At 39.5% G+C, this 20,044-nt stretch overlaps 1 protein-coding gene across 2 annotated transcripts in view; it reads right to left on the bottom strand.

Moving 5' to 3' along the window:
* Positions 1 to 18,824, bottom strand: part of RORA (RAR related orphan receptor A) — an 892,807-nt gene extending 873,983 nt beyond the window's left edge. The window contains exon 1 of one of the 2 annotated variants that reach the window (XM_069098388.1): positions 18,610 to 18,824. In XM_069098388.1, coding sequence (XP_068954489.1) covers positions 18,610 to 18,775 — 166 coding nt within the window. In that variant the 5' untranslated portion in view covers positions 18,776 to 18,824. The remainder of the gene's footprint in view (positions 1 to 18,609) is intronic. The other variant, XM_069098387.1, reaches the window with a different exon arrangement.
* Between the last annotated feature and the right edge of the window lie 1,220 nt (positions 18,825 to 20,044).

Here is a 20,044-nt window from a genome sequence, read left to right as displayed (position 1 = left end):
GTAAGAAAAGGGCCTCAAGTGTCGTTTTGTCACTGGGCAACTTGGGGACAGCAGTGTTTCACAAACAGAATGACTGCCATGGTGGGAAATATTTATCAAGAGCCTACATCCCAGAGCAAGGTTCTGGAATGAATATTCTCTGCTTTGATAATATCCCCATATTTTGACACATAACTCCATATGCTAAACATTACATACTGCAGAAAGATACTGTATGATTATCAATGAGATACAAACATGATGTGTGTTGAACCTTAAAAAATTGCTTTACTCATGTACACAATAGTTAATTACTATAATTTATACATTTTTTATTAATAAACATTGTCATACAAGGAAAAATAACATTGATTGAGAAAGGGTCGCTAAATCCATCCATTTTCCCAGCTCATTATTGCCACTTGTGACTTGAATCATATCTTCCTGACATCAGTGCTTATTTATGTACATGTCTTCTCCCAAGATTACTGAAAGCTCTGGAAGGTAAGGGACCATCTCTTATACTTCTTTTCACCTCCCACTGTGAAGCATGTTGTAATGTAAAGAATTCTAGGATAGGAAGCTTGAGGTCCTTGGCTCTTGTCCGGGCTCTTCTACTCACTAGATGAGTGAGTGGAGTCAGGTCATTTAATGTCAGTGGGCCTCAGTAAAATGGAGGGGTTGGCTACAATCCCTAAGTTTTCCTTTCAGTTTTACAGTTCTTCAGCTCCATCGGCCATGATGACCAGAGACTACAAGGTTGACAAGCATCAATTTCCTACTGAATACCACTGATTTAATGAGTAGAGGTTGAATTGTAAGTCAAGAGGTTAAGATTCTAGTCTGTCCTTGAGAAAAATCACTGTATCTTCTTCTTTAGTACCTAAGCCTTAAAACACACACACACACACACACACACACACACACACACACACACACACAAAATGAAATATTTAGGGACTAATCAGAGAGTTCATAGATCTGAATACTAGATCTAGAGGAATAAGGCCTGAGTTCAAATTATTCACTTGGACCTCCCTGGGCCTTAGTTTCCTTACGTGTAAAATGAGGGAATTAGATTAAATCACAAATTCTTCATCTTTTCTGTATGCCATACACTTTGCATGTATCCTCAGAACAAAGATTTTAAGTGCGTGAAATATAATACATAATCTTACAGGAGAAACCAATTAAATTGAAATCGCTATTAAAATATTTTTTATAAAAAGTTCACAGCCTCCAGGTTAAACATCACTGAATGAGGTGATCCCCAAGGTCCCTATCCGCTCTAAATCTACAATCCTTTGCTATGAATCCTTATTTTTTTCATTTATACTCTTGCCAACAGAGGGAATGGAGAAGAAAAGATAAACTTAATTCAGTTCTGTTTACTTCAACTAACAAAATATTTAATCTGTGTGCAAAGCACACACTGCTAATCCTAACAGAGAAGATTCAGAGTTGAGATAAAATCTAGTCCTTGATATCAAGGAATTTATAATCTAATAAGAGAATATGACCCAAACACAAATGACTTCAGTACCTTAATATGTGACAAAGAAAGGTGCAAATAAAATGCTAATTACAGTGTGAAGGGGGAAAAACGTCACAATAACTGTAAGAATGGGGGAAGGCTTCCTGGAGGAGAATTTGAATTGGGTGTTAAGGAACAGATGGGCAGCTAAGTGGTACAGCAGCTTGAGTGCCAGGGTTGAAGTCAGGAAGACTCATCTAACTTGAGTTCAAATCTGGTCTCAGACACTTACTAGCTGTGTGACCTTGGGCAAGTCACTTCATCCTGTTTGCTTCAGTTTCCTCATCTGTAAAATGAGCTGGAGAAGGAAATAGCAAATCACTCCAGTATCTTAGCCAAGAAAACTTGATATTGGATCAGAGCTAGATATGAATGAAATGACTAAACAAAAAAAAAAAATAAGGGATAAAAATTCAATAGAAGGGAAACTCAACTGTGTAAATTTTTATACTTGGTAAGCAGTCCAGAAAATACTACTAGTGAGAGAGATAGCTGGAAGTGCTAAAATAAGACATTTTTTTGCTCACCTCTGGCTTTCTTTTGTCCGTTCTTGCTCAGTACTCTATCCTACTAGACAACTGAGAGTTATACCTGCAGTTTAGTATCATGGATGTCTCATTCCTTCTAATGCAATATCATCAGGAGTATGTTGGAAGAATTAAATTAATGCTTACAAATATTTATCATCATCATCATATTTTCCTATTCACTAATTTTGCAATTCTATAAAAATAAATCTATTTAATCTGCCAAATTTTAGACTTAAGATATACTTATTACTCCTTTCTCTTTTGGTATTCTAGATATTTGCATACTTTTTTCTCCTTAATACTTAGATAACTACTTCCCTTTTTCTCCTCTCACCCCATTTTTGGTACCATATAGGATAGGGATGGGACTATTTTTCTTGAAGGTCAAAATCACATCTGGTTGCTTTTTCTCCATATTTATCCAATTCTTCATGATTCTTCAGAACTAATTCAAGAAGTCAATAAATATGCCAGCCAATTCCCTTAACACCCCAGGATACATGTCATCTTGACCTTCAGATCTCTAGATTTTCTGTTTTTCTAACTATTCCCTTATCTGCTTTTTTTTTTTTTGTCAATTGGCATTCTTGACAAGTTCACCATTACCTCTTAATGACCTAAATTTCTCCTTTTCACTTTGCTGGTTAAAGATAATTTTAAATATGGAATTTACTTCCTGAGTCATTTCAGAATTATCATCAAATTCATTTTCTTCCTTTTTTGTGAACAAGGTTGTTTTCTTTCTAATGCAAGTGTTCTTAATCAGAGATTCACAGACCTCAGTTGGTGGAATGGGAAAAAAAATAACCCACATTTATTTCATATAATTTGTTTCCTTTGTATTTTATTTTTCTTAATTAAAAATGTTATCCTGAGAAGGGGTCCATAGACTTCACAGACTACCAGAGGAGTCCATGCCCTTACTTATTTGACTATTCTTGAACATATACATATATAATATATATATTTGTAAAGAGATCTTCTTATATTAAGAGTATATCCTCTAAATAGTATCACCACAATAGACTTCAGTATTATTATTTTTATTCTAAGATTAGTTAGGTCTGTTTCTCTTTCCTTTACTCTAATTCTGAAAATTATTATCTATGCCTAAAGGTTTTAAGTCCCCTTCAGGAAAGACAAATACAAGCAACTATTAAGCAGGATAAGAATAAAAGTATATAATATTTAATATTTCTTTTAAAAAGCTACATTCTCTCCATTAAAGATCATCATTACCTACATGCAACCTATAAACTGGATTTCAGATAGTTGGTTATTGATCATTTAGTGGTTTAGTAGTTAAAACATTAAATTGGATTATTCAGAGTTGTGGTCATCAGGTTTTACAGCCAATTGAAGTGTTCATCTGATTTATTCTTTCATTCTGTCTCACCTTAAGTCCAGTAACAGAAACTTGTGAAACAGCTCCTCTTTTGTTATTTTTTCTGACCTGTGTACTAAAAACAAAGCAAAATAAACTATTTCTTTAATCTCAAGACCTAATTTAAAAAAGATATTAAGGAGCAGAGCCAAGTGGCAGTATATAAGCTGGGACCCAGGTGAACTCTCCCAACATTCCCCTCCCAACAACTTTAAAATAATGCCTCAGGGGCGGCTAGGTGGCGCAGTAAGTAGAGCGCAGGCCCTGGAGCCAGGAGGACTTGAGTTCAGATCTGGCCTCAGACACTTAACACACACACACACACAAAAAACCTAGCCGTGTGAGCTTGGGCAAGTTACTTAACCCCAACTGCCCTCCAAAAAGCAAAAAAAAAAAAAAATGCCCCAAAAGATCAGAGGCAGACATGTTGTTTTGTTTTTTGTTTTTGTTTTTTCCAGTCTAAGACAGCATCGGCAGGGTCAGGAGCTCTCAGCCCAGAGACATTAAAGGGCGAAGACAACTGGTCAAAAACCGTTACAGGGGAGCCTATGCTGTACACTGGCTGTACAGGTACACTGGCTGTACCTGGCACTGATTGGCAATGCTATTATCTATAATCAATTCTGGGTGGCAAAGAAAGGAGCACTTGTGACCCATCACAAGCTAGCAGAGCTCCTAATCACACTTCTAGGTCCAAGAAGAACACTAATACTTTTGACTTCAGGGTAGCAGGGGCCCTTCCTGGGGAAAGAACAGTGCAGATCAAGACAGCAGTGACCATGACTCTCCCAGGATAACTATCTTGGAAGTACCAAAAACTTGAAGACCCCCAAAAACAGTAGCATGAAAAAGCCTGAAGCTTGGGACAGTGATTCCCCACCCCCAGTAAGCAGAGCCCAACCTTAACACACAATTCAAAGTGAAGAAACAGACTAGAAATGAGCAAACAAACAAAAAGAACTTGATCATAAAAAAACTATTATGGTGGCAGGGAAGACCAAGACAGAAACTCTGAAGACAATAATGTAAACCAGCTTCAAGCAAGAGCCTCAAAGAAAAATACTAATTGGACCCAAGACCAGTAAGAATTCCTGGAAGAGTTAAAAAAAAATAGAGGAAAAACTGGGAAATAAAATGTGAGCAAAAAAACAAAAAGAAAATTATGAAAAAAGGGAACAAAAAGTATTGAAGAAGGGGAGGCTAGGTGGCGCAGTGAGTAAAGCGCTGGCCCTGGAGTCAGGAGGACCTGAGTTTGGTTCTGGCCTCAGACACTTAACACCCCCACAAAAAAACTAGCCATGTAACCTTGGGCAAGTTACTTAACCCCAAATGCCTTTCAAAAAATGTACTGAAGAAAATAACACTTTGAAAAACGGAACTGGTCAAATGAAAAAGGAGGCACAAAAGCTCATTGAATACAACAATTCCTTAAAAATTAGAACTGGATAAGTAGAAGATAATGACTCCATGAGAGTTCAAGAAACAATAAAAGAAAGTCAAAAGAGTGAACAAAACAGAAGAAAATGTAAAATATCTCACTGGAAAAATAGCTGACCTGGAAAATAGATCCAGAAAGACAATTCAAGTATTATTGGATTACCTAAAAACCCATGATTAAAAAAAGAGCCTAGACATCATATTTCAAGAAATTATCAAGGAAAACTCCCAGGAATATTATAGCCAAATTCCAGGGCTTCTAGGTCAAGAAGAAAATATTGTAAGCAGCCAGAAAGAAAGAACTCAAATATTATGGCGTCATAGTCAGGATCACATAACATTTAGCAACTTCCATGTATCTCTTTAAATCTCCATCTATCTCTTTAGCGATAGGGGGATTGAATATTTATTCTAGAAAGCAAAGAAGTTAGGATTGCAACCAAGAATAATGTACCCAGGAAAACTGAGTATAATCTTCCATGGGGAAAAATGGATATTTAATGAAAGAGAGGGCTTCCAAGCATTTCTGATGGAAAGACCAGAGCTGAATAGAAAATTTCACATTGAAATACAAGAATCAAGAGAAATATAAGAAGGTAAACAAGAAAGAGTAAACATAAAGGCCTTAATAAAATTAAACTGTTTAATATTCCTGAATAGGAATATGATACATGTAACTCTTAGGAATTTTATCATTATTAGTGCATTTAGGTGTCTACAAAGACAGAGGGCACAAATGTGAGTCAATTACATTGGGATTATATAAAAACAAAACAAAACAAAATTAAGGGGTGAGAAAGAGGGATGCACTGTGAGAATGGAGAAGGGAAAGGTAGAATGGGGAAAAATTTCTCACATAAAACAGGTGTGTAAGGAAGAGCTTTTTTAGTGGAGGTTAACATAGGAGGGTGGAGGGCAATGCTTGACCCTCACTCTCATCAGAATTGGTTCAAAGAAGGAAGAATATATATGTATATGTACATATAGTATAGTATATAACATATTCTCAACTGGGTATAGAAATTTATCTTACACAACATAGAAATAGGAGGGCAAGGGGATAAGAGATATGGAGGAGGGGGGATGACAAAAGGGAGGGTTGATTAAGGAAGGCAGTGGAGAGATGCAAAATAGATTTTTAAGGAGGAAGAGTATAAAAAGAGAGAGAGAAGGAAAAATAGAAGAAAACAGGATGGAGGGAAATACGCAGTTAATAATCATAACTATGAATTTGAATGGGATGAGTTAACCCACAAAATGGAAGTAGATGTCAGAATGGATTAGAAACCAGAATCCAACAATATGTTGTAAACAAAAGACATACTTGAAACAGAAAGATATACATAGACTGGAGCAGAATCTATTATGCTTCAGCTGAAGTAAAGGCAGGGGTAGAAATCATGATCTCAAACAAAGCAAAAGTAAAACTAGGTCTAATTCAAAGACATAATCAGGGAAACTACATTTTGCTAAATAGTACCATAGAGAATAGTGTAATATCAAAAATTCTTACAGGAAATGTCTTTGACGAGGGACTTATTTCTCAAATATACAGGGAACTGAGTCAAATTTGTAAAAGTAAGAGTCATTCCCTATTTGTTAAATGATCAAAGGATATGAACAAGCAGTTTTCAGAAGAAGAAATCAAAGCTACATAGTCATATGAAAAATGCTCTAAATCACTATTGATTAAAGGCAAATTAAAACAACTCTAAGGCCCCACCTCACACTTATCAGAAATTACAAATGCTGGAGGGGATGAACTGTTGGAATAGTGAACTGGTCCAAACTGTTTTGGTGAACAATCTGGAACTACACCCAAAGGGCAATAAAATGGTGCATACATTTTGATCCAGCAATACCACTAGTAGCTCTGAACTCCAAAGAAATTTTTAAAAAAAGGAAAAGAACCTATATGTACAAAAATATTTATAGCAGCTTTTTTTGTGGTGGCAAAAATTTGTAAATTGAGGAGCTACTCATAAACTGGGGAATGGCTGAACAAGTTATGTCAGATGATTGTGATGAAATACTATTGCAGTATAAAAAATGATGAAGGGGTGGTTTCAGAAAACACATGGCAAGACTTATGTGAAAAGATGCAAAGTGAAGTTAGAAGAACCAGAAGATCATTGTGCACAACGGCAACGTTTTAATAATGATCAACTGTGAAAAACTTAGCTACTCCAATCAACACAATGGTCTGATACAATTCCAAAAGAGTCTTGGTAAAAGCATACTATCCACCTCCAGAGAGAGAATTGATGAGCTCTGAGTGCAAACTGAAGTATGATTTCCTCTCTCTTTTTTGTGCTTTTTTTTGGTCAGATATAGCGAATATAGAAATCTCTTATGCATGTTTTCACATATATAATTGATATTTTGCTTGCCTTCTTAGTTGGTAGGGGAGGGAGGGAGAGAATTTGGAACTCAGAATTTAAAAAGAAAAGAATGTTGAAATAAATAAATATTATAAATTAAATAAATAAAAAGCGCTGAGTGAGGGGGGAACAATAAGATGTTAAATGCTTAGTTTTCTCCATTAAGTACCAACCCCAACAACATTCTTATACTCATGATTTTCTTGCCATATATACATATATACATATATATATATATATATAATATTTTACTTCTTTCCAACCATCCTATCATTTACTATCAGCAACTTAAGAATCTCAACTTTTTCTTTTCTTTTAAATTTATTTACTTTTAGTTTACAACATTCAGTTTCACAAGTTTTTGAGTTCCAAATTTTCTCCCCCTCCCTCTTCCCCTCCCTTCCCCCCCATGGCAGCATGCAATACAATATAGGTTCTACATATGCCTTCACATTAAACATTAGTTAAGTTGTAAAGAAGTATTACCAATGGAATGAACAACGAGAAAGAGGAAACAAGACAAAACAAAACAAAAAAGAGAGAGAACAAGTAGTTTACTTCAATCTGCATTCCGACTCTGTAATTCTTTCTCTAGATGTGGATAGCCTTTTGCAACACGAGACTTTTGGAGTTGTCTTATAGCCTTGCATTACAGAGAAGACTCCAGTCTATCAAAGTTAGTCCTACACAGATACCGTGTGTCTGTAATTATGTACAATGTTCTCCTGGTTCTGCTCCCCTCACTCAGCGTCAGTTTATATAAATCTCTCCAGGTTATTATGAAGTTCATTTGTTCTTCATTTCTTATAGCACAATAGTATTCCATTACATTCATATACTACAACTTGTTCAGCCATTCCCCAATTGATGATCATACATCCCCTTGATTTCCAATTCTTTGTCACCACTAAAAGAGCTGCTATAAATATTTTTGTACCTATGGGTTCTTTTTCCATTTGTGTGATCTCTTTGGGATACAGCCCTAGAAGCAGTATTGCTGGGTTAAAGGGTTGCACATTTTTATAGTCCTTTGGGCACAAGTATCTGTATTTTTTTTTATAAACTTTATCAATATTCAGTCAAATCCTCCAAAGCAACACTGTCTCTTTTGGATGGCAAAATAACACAGTGAGCATCACTTAGGAAATCCTGTCCACCCCCAGGCTCCTGAAAACTTAATCTATTTTTCAGTAATCCCCTGCCCCACCCCTTGTCATAGTGTTTTTTTAATTAACTTTTTAAACATTCCTTTTAAAATTTTGAGTGTCAAATTCTCTCTCTCCCTCTCACTACTCCCCCACCCATTGAGAAGGAAAACAATACGATACTTGTTATACATGTGAAGTCACATATACCACACACTTTAAAGACCTTGATGCCCATTTTGAAATAAAATCTTAAAAATCATCATTCCTCTCACTTTGTTTGCTATTGAAGTGCACTAAAGATGCTTTGAGTAAGCCTACTGAAGGTGAGCTAAACCTTAATTCTTGTATTCATACAAAAATTTGTCACTTTATTCACCTGCACAGAGGGTCCCCAGTGCCTTATAAAATAATTATAGCATGACAGTGGTTTGTCCCAGGACCAGTTCTATCTGAACTTCATTGAAAAAGATGAGATGAATAATAATAAAGTTCATAGATTTCAAGTTGAAATGGACTTTAAAAGACATCTGGTCCAGAGGTATCAAACTCACTGCTGGATTTTGGACCACAACAATCCCCAATGCGGCCCAAACCAGATTAAAATGTAATTATGAAACAGTTAATGCAATAAATATAAATAAAAATAAATAAATAAAAAACAATAAAACACAGATAATATTACATTTTTAAACTAAGTCAATATTCAGCCTGCAGGGATCCCTACATATGCTTTAGTGACCCCCATTTCTATTTGAGTTTGACATGACTGATACAATCCAACACTTTGATTTTATAGATGACAAGACCAATTAAGGGAGGGTCCCACAGTCATGTGGGCAGTAAATGGTAGAGTTAGGATTCAAACCCAAGTCCTCTGACTCCCAAAGCAGCACTTCCACTGCAGCAGGACACTCATGATACATAATGTCATTTAGCCCTTCGAGTTTTACAAAACACATTAATCAAAAGAAATTTATTGGAGGTAAATAACAGTGCAGGACAAAGAATACTGACAAAAATCAGAAGATCTTTTGTTCAAATACCGTCTCAGCCATTTATTTACTTTCCTTGTCACTTATCCTCTATGGGTATCTGTCCTCTCATCTATAAAGTTGTGACATCTGCTTCTTATTCTCTACTTCCTTACTGAGCTTTCTAGAAGGCAATGGTGGCATGAAGGACTCTAGCTGACAATGTAGAGGACTATCCCATATTAGGGGGTGGGAAGCCTATGATCTTATAGCAACAAGTGATTGAAGGATATTGAAGGATACCCAACTGGTCACTATAGCTGGTGTGCTGAAGCTTCAGCATCTGACACATCACAACTCCCAGACCTGGGATGCTGGGAATTTTGGACACAGCAACCTGGTAATAGACTCCACCTCACTGTTGCTGAATAGCATTTTCTAATGAGCCATGCAAGTCGTTGCAATAAAACAGAGTATAATGATAAAATGTCATTTAAGGATGTGAATTGCTTTTAAAAAAAAAAGATCCTTATTCTCTTACCAACACAAGGGAATTATTACTAAATCCTCCTTTCAGCATTAACATGAGGTACCTGGAACCCTGCTGTCATTTTTCCTGAAATTAAGGAAAAAAACCTGGTGCTGAAATTGTGGCTGCTAAAAACTAGCTAAGTGAGACACATTAGACCTTATCATGCCAAACTTCTGACTTCTACACTTTCCTTAGACAATCACTTTTATTTCTTCCTCCAAAGGCAAAAATAATTGCACCATCACAAGAAAACTCCAAGAAGCGTGGGGTGAATAATAGAGATGGTAACATCAAAGATTTGTCAAGATAACCACAGAGAATCATGAAGGTGAATGGGACAATTCTAATAAAATTCAGTTTTCCCAGAGTTTAAAGTTCCAGGTGTGCCCTCCACATCAGTCCAATGAACCTTTCCTATACTTTGATTTTTTTTTTCAGAGCTGGGAATGAAATTGTTTACAACTGATGATCTCTAATTTTTTTTTTCCTTTATAAAGCTTATAAACTTGCAGGCTTTAAAATGCCCCACTAGGAACTTGAAATATATCCATTATGAATACCTGCCACTTTGAAGAAGAAAGGACTATAGACTAGAATTTCTACTAAAAGAAAATTCACACCACAAGTACACTATTCTACTGAACACATTATCCTACCAATAAGCTAAATATCTTGCTTGAGTATTAAGTAAAGAACCTGCATTTATTATTGCTCTATGAGAAGAATCAGTCAGTCAATAGTTTATTAAGTACGTACTATGTGGCAAGCAGTGTGCTAAGCAATGGGGATAACAAAAGAGAAAAAAAATGGTCCCTACCCTCAAGGAACAATTTAATAGGGGAGACAACAACCAGACAAATATGTACAAACAAGCTATATACAAGTATAAATAGGAAATAATTTAGAGAGGGAAAGCACCAGAATGAAGAGGGGTTGGGAAAGGCTTCCTGTAGATTAGAAGGTAGAATTTTATTTGGGACTTAAAGGAAGCCAGTAGGCAGAGATTAGGAGGAAGTATAACCAGGACCCTAAACTATTAAGCTTCAGTTTTCTTATACAGTAAAACATTAAATGAAATGAGAGAATATAATTAATAATAAGTTTTAGTTGGCATGTCACTCTGAAGAGAAAGAGACAAAATTACAATTGAACAAAGTGATATCAGACATGGATTGTTTTCCCCAGGAAAGAAAATAATCAACTTTTCAGCAATGAAAGAAACTCAAAGTCAAATCATGACCTACTCAATTATATTGACTGTGCTTTGTATGCTAAGGTAGGAAACTAAACTCATATACTTTAAAAATGTTTTCAATAAGTGTTCAAACAAAAAAAGATTCCTGTTTTATCTTAAGTTATCTAGAAAGATCAGTTTACTAGAACCTCTACTAGAACTACTTGAGTATCCTACTGTATATTAACATATACTGACAGAATTAATTTTTTTAAAAAGATCAGAGTTAAAGCATATATTTCTCATTTCTCAGAACATATTTTAATAAATTATGTTCAAAGCTGATTTACAGGGAATTTTTAAACTGATCTTCTCTATAATGAGTTCTTTACCAAATCTAAAAGCAAAAACTATACTTTTGCTACAGAATTATGATAAAAAATAAATAGCTGTTATAAAAATAAAGTCAGATTCATATTCTAGATGGCTGTTGACTTAATCACTGAGGGCCTTGTCAAGATGAGCTCATCTTGCTACTGAGGCATTTACTACTAAGCTCTTGCTGAATTTGGACAGATGCCCCCTTCACTCTCTCTCCTCTACTGATTTAACTTTTGGAGCTCACTCACCCAAACATATTTCTCTTCATTGACCTATGGATGTGCACCATCATCAAAAAATATAGTGATGTGTAACCAAATATTTGAGTAGCTTTCTAGAGTGAGAAGGTGGGGCAGGATAAGGATGTTGAAAGATTTTGCCTGATGTGATAACTAATTATTTGGGGGATGATAAAGCAAATATTTCAAGGAGTTAGCAGAGCATGAAATCACTTGGGAAAAATAATTTTCTGGGTAAAAATGCCCTGCAACTCAGATGTTGCTTGGTTCCTACATCTAAACTAATGGCTGGCTGATCAATCATATCTGCTGGATTAACAATTTGATGAAGTCATTCCCAATTGGCCTACTTCTGCTTGATACAAACAATATGTCAGTTTTTTGAAGGGGTGTTATGTGTAGTGGAATCAACTAAAAGAGTGAATCAAAGGGGTCAATTTAGATTGGAGAGTTTTCTAATAGCCCCATGGAGACAAGGTCTTTATGAAAAGACTGACCTATGGCTTTAGAAAGCAGCAAATTAATTTCTTGTAAATTAAATGCAACACTATAACTGAAACTTTTTGGTCTTCTCCAGGCTGCACTGTGGATTCTATCATTCCTCAGAAACCTTTTGCTTCATGGAAACTGCTGTAGCCCTGGAATTCACACAAAGTAAATATTTCCATCCCCATACCCCCACCCCCATACCTACCAAGGGCCTACTCCCTCTGATTGGATGGCTCCTCCCAGAACCACTATTTTAAAAATGGTACCCAGGCCAGTCTTGTCATTATTCCTCTTCAGGCTGTACTTCCATCCCACCCTATGTACCAGGAACCTTCCTGGTCTCCTTCCCATCCCTTTTCAGCTTCCTTTTACTCAATTTCCCCTAATATAAAGTGAGGTTCTTGAAGGCAGGGACTCTCTTTTCAGCTTATATTTATATTGCCAGGTGCTTCGCTAAGCACCTGGCACAAAATAAGTGCTTAATATGTTTATTGACTGATTGACTGAACTCAGGACTCCTTTACACTCTTAAAAATTATTTAAGACCCTGCCCAAAGAGTTTTGTCTATTTGGGTTATAGCTATTGATACTCACATATTAGAAATGAAAACATCTATGCAAGTGTGTTCTGCATATTTGTAATAGGTTTTCTTAGTGGGAGAGGGGAAGAGGAGACAATTTGGAACAGAAAGTAAAACTGAATACAGACATCAAGACTTCTTAACATCATCATGAAATTAGTTTTGACCTCCTGGACTGCCTAAAAGGGTCTCTGAGCCCCTTGGAGAACCATAGCTGAAGGAAATACTCAGCTATGATGAAGACTGAAATGAAGGGGCCTGAAATGAAGTCTGTGTTTTGTTTTATGTGTTACAAAAATAATGTTTCAAGTTGATAAAGCAGCAAAATTTATCAGAATAGATAGATACGTGGGAAAGTGGGTGGCTTGAGTATTCAATCTGGTAGGTGCAGATTCACACCAATGGTATCTTATTTCCCAAAAGAAGGTGTCCTATCCATGCCCTCTGATATCACATCAAAGAGTTTCAGACTAGGAAGAGCAAGGGGATGAGGAAACAAAGCTAGATTACTTACTGGGAAGAGTACTGAATTGGAGTCTGGTAGTTCTGAATTCAAATCCTGCCTCAGATACTTATAGCTGTGTGACTCTGAACAACTCACTTAATCACTCCTTGCCTTAGTTTTATTAATGACCTCTGAGACTGCTTTCAGTTCTTTTTTTTTTTTTTAAGCAATTGGAGTTAAGTAACTTGCTCAAGGTTACACAGCCAGTTATTATTTCTGGGTGTGGTGCTGAGTATCTGAGCCCGGATTTGATCCAGGTCATCCCGACACTGGAGCCGGTGCTGGAGCTTACTCACTGAGCCACCTGGCCGCCCCTGCTTTCAGTTCTAAATATATGATCTATGATCTTCGAGAAAAGTAACAAAGGAGAAGTACTAGTTACTTGCAGGGAACAAACTACTGGTTTGACACTTCTCTCCTTCCAAAGACCTGTGCATGCAGGGTGCTATACTCTTTGCTTCCAAGAGCAGCTCAGGTGTCACCAAAGAACTTTCGTATATTTCCATCCTGTAGTGTGAGTAGACTACTGAAATTAAAATTCTATGTCTCTCCACATCAGACTTTAGAAGCCTGGTATAAAGCTTATCAGAAGGAGATGTTGTGAATATCTACATCCCTTCTGCTCCCTGAAAGGACCTACCTGTCCCTGTTACCTTATGATACTGCTCTGAGAAGACTTCAAAGCACACCCAAGTTCAGTCTCAGAATGAGAAATTTTCTAATGCCAAAAATCCTTCACGGTACCAGTAGAATTTGGAAAATTGTAGCAGGTGATGCACGTAAAAAGAGCCTGAGGTGAATGTATTTAGCCAGCAGAAACCCAGTTTTTGTATTAATAATTCAGTTCTTTTCAGAAATAATGGGAGAAGCATTAGAAAAGGTTATCATAACTATCATCCAATACATTTCTAAAATTATTCTATTACATTTTAAAGGGTATAATTATAAATGTTTTTAAGAGCAATTTACCGGAAAATTAAAGTCGCCTGGTTTAAAAAATAATCATTCCATCCCTCTGATGAGGGATTTGAATCCTCTCAACCTATGGGGGTCATTATTTGTTTACTATGGAGAATCAGGTCCACATGAGGGAAACATTGATCTGAAAATTAGCCTCTAGAAAGAGTTCCAATAGCTTGCTGGGGTGGGGGTGGGAGAGAGGTGAGGAAGGAGAAGTACATTCAAAGTCAAAGACCTTCTGTAGATTTCAATATAGTTTTCTAGAGGTCTACTAGGCTGTAAATGTCCTACATGCCTGCTTAACTGACTTTAAGTCCATTTAAACTGAACTCTGGATGGGTTAAGTCTTATCTAGTCAGGCTTTTGAGTGTTAATTCCATCTTTTGGTTTAATTTTTTCCCTTGGGTAGGCCTGCCCTAAAAGCCTTCAACCATCAGTCTGTATGTTGTAAACTGACTGCACTGTATATAGTCCTGCGAGGATAACTTTAGTGAAATAAAATATGTAGGCTTCTGGCATGCATATAATAATGAGATCCTGAAAAAGGATTTTAACAGCAGTTATGTCACAATGCTCATAGCTCCCTGAAGTCACTGAAAGCCTTGTTAAATTAAAGATTCACTGTGGTTTTTCTGCTGCATTCTTGCTTCCCATGTTGCCTTCTTTTTTTTTTTAAATTTCATTGTACGCTTAAGATGGGGCAATATCACACCAGCCAAGATTAACACCACCTAGAAAACTGAACAGTTTGAATAAAATCATTAGTATTCTATGCACTTTTATGTGTATGGGGAGGGGAGGGTAGAGGTACAGAGGTAGGGTACTTTCCGATTTAAAAAAAAATTCTAACACTGGCTCTTCAAGCTTAGGGAATATGGTACACAGCCCACCCTCACTCATTCACAGAGGCTTAGGAATTTAACAACATTCAATTACTGTTCCCTACTTGAATCCATTCTTGGTAATGTCCCATAAGGTCACCTCAATGTCATTAGGATTTAATTCCACATCCTTCTTGGATTCCAGATGTGGCCTGCCTCAAAATTTACTGTTGGTACTCCTTCTGGAAAGAAAACAATCCACAACAACAAAACTTCTAATCACAAAGCATCCTGTCTCACCCAAAGCCAAAAACCTCCTCTCAAGGAAGTTAAAAATATTAATTATAATAAAGTGGCCATGTTTGCTTTTGCTGTAGACTTGTGCATCTTTATGTTTTAAGTATTAAAAAGGCATAATCACCTAGTATGTAGGTTAATTCCTTTTCGATATTGTAATTAATGCAACATTAATAGTGAATGCCAGCTCCAATTTTCTTACTGCTTACACTCAGAGAGCAGACTTGAATATTCTGCCAACTCCATTACATCATCTGAAAACCCAAACATTTCCCATTTTCAAATCACTCTCTTCCACCAGGCAAACATGCTCTCTCTCTCTCTCTCTCTCTCTCTCTCTCTCTCTCTCTCTCTCTCTCTCTCTCTCTCTCTCTCTCTCTCTCTCTCTCTCTCTCTCTCTCTCTCCCTCTCTCTCTCTCTCTCTCTCTCTCTCTCTCTCTCTCTCCCTCTCTCTCTCTCTCACAAGATTAGTACCCCTGAGAAGCATAGGCTCCATCTGAGGTTAAAGTCTGCAAATGCACACAATTTCTAGAAGCTTTTACTACTGCTGTGTTAGCTACAAGGATGCCTCCATCTCTGACCTTCCTTTTTCCATTCAGACTGTTATATAACCAAGAGCCTGCGTGCAGTATGTGAGTTGGGTGTTTTGGTTTAAAAAAAAAAAAAGACAACCCCAAACCCCCCACTTTCTTTCCCCTCTTTATTAAACATCATAATAGAAAAGATTAGAGATTGGAGAAGGAGGGGGGCAGGAGATACTGGGGGGGGATGTGGGTCAGCAGGTTAGCAGTGTCAGAACCCAATTGCTGCCTCAGCCCTATGATTCTGGGGACAGCTCGGCCCCTGGTCTCTTTTAGCAGTGCATGAGGGGGCCGACTGCCCGGGCGTTATGTAATTTGCAAGAACAGCAAGTTACCCAATTGCTAGTCAGTTCTGCTGCCTGCCACCCCATCCTCCTCCTGCAAGAACACCTTCTGGCGAGGATGACACCTGAAGATGCTAGCAGCAAAAGGGTTTGGGGGTAGGGGTTGGAGCGGAGAGCCAGGGAGAGGGGAAAGAGGAAAGGGGCGGGGGTTAGCTCAGGGCCCGAAAGTATCAGAGCTTTCTAAATACTATCGCTGCTAGTGCTTCTCCTTCCAAAAAAAAAAAAAAAGTCTCCGAAACACATGAAGGGAATTTTCTCCAGTGTTTCTGATTAACCCTGTTACATAACCGGCTCGCATTCCAAATCCACCGTCTCAGGGTCTAAATATACTCTTTGCAGCCAAAAGCCTTCTGCACTCAAACTCACCCAGCGGCTGGCAATGAGCCCCCGGGCCTCCGATCCCTAACACCCCTCACCTCTAGCCCCCCTGACCATCCCCCTCCCCACTTAAGCTGCTGCAGTTCGGCGCGGTCACTCTTCGGAAATCGCCTTTAATTAAATGTTTTTTTTTTTTTTCGCGTGTGTCATCTTGATGGCTTTTACTGTACTTGGATTCCGTGAATGGGAAGACGCCTGGACAGGGGGGGTGTGGCCAAAGGGGGGTTAGGGTGGGGGTGGGGGTGGGATACTGTAAAACAGCCAACACATGATCAGCCATATTTCTCCCACCAACTAAAATAGAGAGCAAAGGGGGTGGGAACGCAGCCTGGGGCCCCCACTCTGGGATCTTCCTGATCCCGGACAGGAACTGGGAAAAGGGACCACAGAGTGCAGAATGAGGGCCGCGGTAGGATTCCGGCACCCAAGCCCCGGGGGGGGGGGGGGGGGGGGGGCCCCCCCCCCCCCCCCCCCCTCTCTTCCTTCTGAATGACAGGCGTGATTTATCAATTATTTACGACAGTAATTAAAACCGAACCTTCCCTCTCTTCTTTGCAAACTCTAGGCACATTCAGATAAATACATTCCCTAATCCACCACTATCACCCCACCCCCCACCCCCCAATCCCCGGCCCAAGTACAGCCCTCCAGCAGCCAGGTTTGGCTACTCGTCTCCCAGGCAGAGGGAGGGGAGTGCGGTCCCCTAGCCACTCTCCACTCTACTTAGCAACCTTAGGAGGATAGGGGGTGGGGAGTTGCAGAGGAGGGGGTTGACGGGTCTCTCCCGGAACGTCAAAATAAAATTCAAGAAGCACCCTAAGCCGGAGGGAGGGTGGGGGGAGTTGGGGGAGTGTTGATCTCAACATCCAACCAGCATTCAACTTACACTGACCATCCCCAGGCTCTGGCGGAAACACTCCATGAACCGCGGGGAGGGAAGCAATTTTCTAAGCAGAAATAAGTTTGGATTTCTCTCCCCCACCTCCCCCTTTCTTAACGTTGGATTTTTTTTAATGCCATCTCCTATGAAGAGGGACTCACACTCTCACTCACTGACACATATACACACAAACGTGCGCACACACAAACGCACACGCACTCCATCCCGGGGCGGGGGAGTTGGGCTATCCTGGTTCTTTAAACTTGCGTATCCACTATGGCAGTTGCCTGCTCAACAAATTAGTGGGAATATCTCTGGTGCTACCTCCTACCCCCCACTCACACACGCACTCCCGAATACACACTCATACACATACATACACACCATCCCCAAAGTAAAAAAAAAAAAAAATCACTGACAAGCGTCTCAAAGTGAAGACACGCACCCAGACCTCAGAAACCTCCCTAGCCCCCCCGACTTCATGGATCATTAACTCCTCCCCCTCACTCCCCCACCAAAGAAACCCCAACACACATAGCCTGGGGAGAGGGAAACTTGTCAAGAACAAGGAGGTAAAGGGGAGGGGACGGGGGTGACAATATTTTTTTTCTTTTTAAAAAGGACACTGCCACTTTAAAAGTTTCTTTCGGTCCCCGGTCCCCACACTCCTCTTTTATTTATTTATTTTTTTGTAACGTATTTAATTTCGGCAACGCAGTTTTCCTTCTCTTTGCAGAAAAAAATACATACACATACATATATAAATACATATGTAAACCCTGGGGTAGTCTGCTAGCTGTCAACCCTGCCGCTCCCCACTTCTCAGCTGCCCACCTCCTCCTGCAACCAGGGAACGTGCTGCAAAAGTTTGCAACATTTGTGGGGGGCATGGGGGGGCGGGCAGTGGGGTGCCCCGACGTCGGGGTACTGCTGCCAGCGCCCCGACTGCCTGTGCCCTGCAGCCCGACCCTCCCCCCCAGCCCATGCCCCCGGCCTCCAGGGCCATCCCCCTGCTGTCCTCCCCCCATCACTCCTCACTCTTCCCTCAACCCCCCCTTAACCTCCTCTCTCCAGCCTCCCTACCTCTGCTGGTGCTAGAATAGCTCTGTCTGCGCACTGGAGCAGGCGGCTCGCTTTTCCGGGCGGATTCCTGGTTCAGCGGGGTCTCCCTGGAGCCGGCGGCCGCTTCGGAGCCGCTGCTGCCCGGCTCGCTGGCGGCTGGGTCGGGGGCTGCGGGAGCTGACTCCATGTTTTTTCCCAATGTAGAGATCGCTGGAGATGGCGAGCTCCGAGACTCCCTCTATCTTCTGTTTTCAGTGCAACTCTATGGTACCAAAAAAAAAAAAAAAAAAAAAGGGAGAAGGAGACAGGGAATGAGAGGGAGAGAGGGAGAGGAGAAGATAGCTGGAGCGAGAGCGGGTGTGTGTGTGTATGTGTGTGTGTCTGTATGTGTGTGTGTCTGTGTGTGCGCGCTGGAGATGGGACTGAAAACAGATTTGACCACAGGCAGCGCTAGCGAGAGCTTCTCCATCCATCCCCCACACTCCACATACCCCACCCTCTGCACCCCATACACAGAGCCATAAACGGGCTGCAAATTTTGGGGAGATGAGAGAATGAAAGGAGCTAATGGGGGGAGGGGGATACTTTTCTCCTCCTTCCCTTCCGTCAAATTATAATTGGCAAGATGATTCTGTGAGTGCTTCTGAGAGTCTCAGGAACACAACTCAATTCCCATCCCCTTCCAGTCTGAGACCCTGGAAAGAGCAAAGTCCGATGATCCCAAGTGGAGAAGTTGGCAGATAGGATTTTTGTTGTGCCCGAGGCCAAGAGAAGAACGAAATGGGCTTCTGGACCGGGATGACACTCAGATGAATGTTGGGAATTGGAGGAGGTGGCACTCTTTAGTTTCAGATTAGACTGAATTGGGGGATGGGGCAGCCACTGGGCTTTTAACGTTGCCTAGATCAGACCCCAATAAGGGGTATGCTTTGTTGGACTTTTCTGGTCCAGCAGAGAGGTTAACTGTACTTTGTGGTCAAGATGTGGACGGCCCAAAGCATTTCCTCACCTTTTTCTGTATGCTTTTTTTCTTAATAGGCCCATACAGAGAAAACCTTTACCTGCTTGGTAAATGGTAAAGCCAAGAAATATCAGAGCATAAATAATTAAATCTACCCTTTCATCTTACAAGAAGCTGTTAATTGTCAACTCCCCCCCAGCCCTTTTGTTATTAAGTGAAAACTCTTAACCAGGCAATATAAACCTGTAAGAGAGATGTTTAGCAACTACAATTTAGCAACTTTATTTAATGATTTCTACCAGTTGTCTCCTTTATTAGAATGTAAGCTCCTTGAAGGCAGGGACTTTCACTTTTTCTTTACATCCTCAACACTGCCTAGGGTCAGGGTCTGGGTAAGTGCTTAATAAATTTTTATTGATTTACTGAATGAAGAATATGCCTGATAATTGCTAAAGTTATTCCCTTTCTTCTGGCTACCTGGTCTATACTAGCAAT

This window comes from Petaurus breviceps, unplaced genomic scaffold (assembly GCF_028583685.1).
Source record: "Petaurus breviceps papuanus isolate PSGF00001 unplaced genomic scaffold, PetGlider_PUasm1.0 37, whole genome shotgun sequence".
Classification (NCBI taxonomy): domain Eukaryota; kingdom Metazoa; phylum Chordata; class Mammalia; order Diprotodontia; family Petauridae; genus Petaurus; species Petaurus breviceps.
This window is presented reverse-complemented; position numbering and strand designations above follow the sequence as displayed.